The sequence below is a fragment of the Solea solea genome, chromosome 19 (genome assembly GCF_958295425.1).
Source record: "Solea solea chromosome 19, fSolSol10.1, whole genome shotgun sequence".
Lineage (NCBI taxonomy): Eukaryota > Metazoa > Chordata > Actinopteri > Pleuronectiformes > Soleidae > Solea > Solea solea.
Window position 1 is genome coordinate 4,771,345 of NC_081152.1, and position 4,519 is coordinate 4,775,863.

The 4,519-nt window shown below is 42.0% G+C and overlaps 1 protein-coding gene across 1 annotated transcript; it reads right to left on the bottom strand.

The window, feature by feature from the left end:
* Window positions 1-209: 209 nt before the first annotated feature.
* On the bottom strand, window positions 210-4,053 carry fbp1b (fructose-1,6-bisphosphatase 1b). The gene is made up of 8 exons (XM_058617287.1): window positions 3,824-4,053; window positions 3,303-3,465; window positions 3,125-3,217; window positions 1,237-1,377; window positions 1,015-1,152; window positions 807-926; window positions 508-697; window positions 210-407 (listed from the first exon to the last, which is right to left on the bottom strand). Exons 1-7 carry the CDS (start codon window positions 3,991-3,993, stop codon window positions 509-511), a joined length of 1,014 nt encoding a protein of 337 aa, XP_058473270.1. The 5' UTR covers window positions 3,994-4,053; the 3' UTR covers window positions 210-407; window position 508.
* Between the last annotated feature and the right edge of the window lie 466 nt (window positions 4,054-4,519).

A 4,519-nucleotide genomic window follows, 5' to 3' on the forward strand; every position in this document is an offset into this window, starting at 1 on the left:
AGCTTTAAACATGGTTTATTGCATTCAAACACAATTAGATTCAAATAAATGACCCGTTCACATGTTCTTACCAAGTGACACACACCTCTAATGTCATCCGTTGTGTCAATGTTTGCAGTGAGAAACAATAAAACTCTATTTACAGAGCAATCATTTATTCTTCAAACCACACTCGGACATAAGACTGTGACAACTCAATGAAGAACATGTGCATTTTCCATTTGTCTTTATTTAAATAATACAGAAAGATGCCTTCAAGTAACACACACACACACACACATAACAAGAAGGTAGGTTATATGTCAGAGCAGTGTGTTCACAGGTCCAGTGAAGCTCCTGGTTCCTTCATCAGTGCACTTTATTGTGTTGAGTCCTGCTTCAGGCTGCTCACGGCCAGACGTGGCCTGCTGTGTTCAAAGAAAAATGATTTAAAAGCCTTAACAATCTGCCAGCGTACACCTTCTTTATATGTCTGATGGAAGTTTTACAGCAGGCGTGCATGGGTACCTCATTTGTTATGCTTCTTGTAAATGGAAATATATTCTTGCACATCGTCGGGGGATCCGAGGACCACGGGGACTCGCTGGTGGATCCCGGTGGGCTGGATGTCCAGAACGTTCATAGATCCTGTGGTGGCCTTGCCTCCTGCCTGCTCTATGATGAAGGCCATGGGGTTGCATTCATACAGTAGCCTGAGCTGGAAGGCGAGAAGCAGATACTGTAACTTAAGTATATATTTCTTTACAACAAAACCTCACACGACATAACTTCAGATAATTCCCTTCACTGAAGCTGCTTCCACTCACCTTGCCCTTGGGACTCTTGACATTAGCGGGATATAAAAAGATTCCGCCGTACACCATAGTGCGATGAACATCGGCGACCATTGAGCCGATGTATCGACTGCCGTATGGAGCAGAACCGTCCTGGAAACATTTCAAATGGAAACATTGCTGTGTGTTGTATTTTCACATGTTCCCTCTGTAATGCACTGTGATCGGTCATTGCCTTTACCTCTGGGAATTTCTTCATTTGCAGGTATTCAGTCACATCTGGATAAAAGTGCTGTGCATAGCCTTCATTCAAACTGTAGATTTTTCCCTTCTTTTTAATCTTGACGTCGCGATCCACCAAGATGAACTCGCCAATTGCCTGCAGGGCGATGTCACAGTATCATGACGCATTCAAATGCACAGTGGTAATCTGAACATAGTAGTGGCTTTGCTGTCGCCTTACGGGGTCCAGCATGAAGCAGCTGACTCCTTGACCGGTCGAGAGGGTCATCATGGTGGCGCTGCCATACAGCGCATAACCAGCAGCGACAATGTTCCTTCCAGGCTGCAGAGCATCATTCTCACAGGGCTCGCCATCTGTGGTCTACAGAAGAACATGTGGGGAAAACATCACATTAGGGGAAAAAAGCATTCCAGGAAGCAGCAGGAGAGCTGAAGGTGCCATGGAGTGGGAATGTCATTTTCCTTGACAAGTTGATAGAGGCTGCATGGAGGTTATTCCACGGAGATGACATAAAAGAGCAGGTATTACATATATACGTGCGATGTCAGATCACTGCACATGTGCTCTGGTATGGTGTGTGCTGAGAGGGCCTCTCAGGCGGCCGCTACAGTGCCTTGAGCTAAATGGTAATAGTCTTTTTTTTTTTTCACCCCGGCAGACAGTTTGACAAGTCGCTGTGGGGAAAACTCTGGTGTAAATAATTAAACTGTTTACTGGGACAAACAGAGACCTAGTTAATGTTATCAGGAATACTTGGGCCGTTTTATATCGGCTGTGAAACACTATGATATGTGAATCAGCATTACTGTAAAGCAGAAAACCTTATTTATTTGGCACGTATGGGGTCCTAAATGTTTAATTACTGACGTTTACACGCTTACTATGAAAAGTAAAGGCATATTTATAAATGTATTTATTTATTTAAGTAGTGACACTGCACATTTCACATCTTTAGTCCCTAAAGGGTTATTAGTCCCTATAGGTTATTATTGTTGAAAATAAAAACTAGAGAGAAAATGTGCATTGTAAATTTATTTCATACATACTATTTGATTTTTACCTATCCAGCCTCAGCACTATGATGCACATTTTCTTTCTTCTTCTATATTTGATTCAGGGATGGTTGTTCATCTGTCATAATACATTTTTAAAATGTCTTATATCTTTTGTTGGGACGACACAATACTTATTATGATCTTTTTGCATCTTGTACTTGGCAAAACTCAATCTAACAATAAAACTAATAAAAACTAAATTAAAATGAAAACTAATACAAACGAACTCGTTTTTAAAATAGTCAACAAGTCAAAACTAAATAAAAACTAAATTAAAATGAAAACTAATACAAACGAACTCGTTTTTAAAATAGTCAACAAGTCAAAACTAAATAAAAACTAAAACTTGTGAAAAATGGTCTTGAAAAAGTATCATAACCTTGGTCCCAAGTTGACGGGTTAAAACATATAATCACAACAATATCCACAAATAAGGAACAACAGCATAGGTTAACAAAGTTCCAGTTAACAAAAATGGACTATGTGATATTATATAATGCAAACCAGGAAATATAGATCATACGTTTCAAGGTGATTGGGGAACCTTTATCTAAAGTGCTTGTGCTGAAGCATTTATTGCACTGCCATTATCTATGTAACTGGGAATTAATCCTGAAGTGAAGAACATATGCATGTGAAGCAATATAAGAGCTGCGGCGTTTGTGAAATGAATAGTCACAAACGTCAACCAGTCTTGTCCTCTGTGGACCCTGATGGATCTTTGTCTTCATTTGCCAGGACAATCCAGCGTGGACAAAAGTGGTGGACTGACCGACAGGCCGCACTGTAATCCTCAGAGCTGAGCAGCTATCACGGCTCTAAAAATGTTCATTTGGGGAAAATCCATAACTGAACGCAGTACTGAAATAGAGCGGCACCGACAGTTTGTTTTGTTTGTCATGATACAGGGGAAAAAGTACTTTCATCTTCTGCTGATGCCCACCACACCTCACTGATATCAGTATCAGCAGATATACTCAAGGTTGTAATATTGATATTGGTGACAAAAATGTGATGCCAAACCATCCCTGACGCCTGTATGTGATACTAACCTTTTTGTAGATGGCAAAAATTGTTCCAATCGAGACAAGGCAGTCAATGTTTGAGGAGCCGTCCAATGGATCAAAGCACACGATGTATTTCCCCTGTCAGGTGACATACATTGATCTATCAGTGGCTTGATACAAAACTGCACAACCATCTGTGCATACGCTGTAAAGATGCACCTACTCTCTGGTCTGGGTCCACAATGATGGCCTTTTCATCCTCCTCTGACACGAGCACACAGGAGGTGAAGGACGACTTGATCATGTTAATGACCAGGTCATTGGACAGAACGTCCAGCTTCTTCACCTGGTCTCCTGTCACGTTGGTGCTTCCAGCAATGCCATATCTGCCAAAGACATCAACAAAATCAATTCTGAAACACAGTGCGATGAAAAATGCACAAACAAACTGGCTCGTAAAGTGCAATAAATGTAATTTAAATTGTGTATTATTCTCTTGACCTCTGCCCTGCGCACAGACTGCACATGTACACAGTTGACCTTTGACCGGGGCCATAGGTAAACCTGCTCAACGATCTTCATGCCAATAAAAATGACACTAAACTCAGATTGAAATGATTTTCACACACAAAATAGTTCTAAATCGAATCGAAATACTTCAAATACTGAGGTTTCATTTCATGGAGAATGTTCACTTTGTCACCTCGTCCTCCTCGAGCTCAGACACACAGTTTTATTACTCACAGGTTAGCGATCCCAGCCTTCCTGACAGCGGTGGAAATGGCTTTGACAGCTGTGCAGATGGAGTTGAGCAGCGTGGTGAGCTCACCTGTTCCCTGCGCCTTCCTGCCCTGCTCCAGGACAAACCTGGTCAGAGTCAGCACGTTGGTGTCGAAGGCGCCTTTGTCAGACATTGTGCTGTCAGGTGTCGGACTGGGACCTAACGCCTGAAGTGAAACGGGTGAGAATTGGCCCAAAGTTAAAAAGTAGACATGGACGTGAGGAGTGGGGGAAGGCAGAGGGGGTGTGTAGCTCTTCCGACCAATCGCGAGCGTCCTCTCTCACACAGACGGGGAATGATTTGATCACTGCTGTGAGTATAGGTTCAAAAGAGCAAAGGTCAAAGATAGCGGGGATGTTGTTGTGTCGACCTGTTGTTTGTCTCCTCACTCTGATGCGAGTCTGCACTTTAAACTTAAACACAAGACGTGATTAACTGAACTCTTAAACCTGATTCCAGGCAGTTTGAATCTCAGAGAATTATCAAGTATTCACACTGTTCCCAAACTCATTTAGTGCAAGGATAGACGTTTATGTGCCGAGTGAAAGAGGCTCCATTCTGACTCTTACAGTACAAGACTGTGAGCAGGCAAAAGGGTTAAAAGGTCATAACGTGATGCTACATACAGTGTTAATCACACATCAAAACACACTGTACTT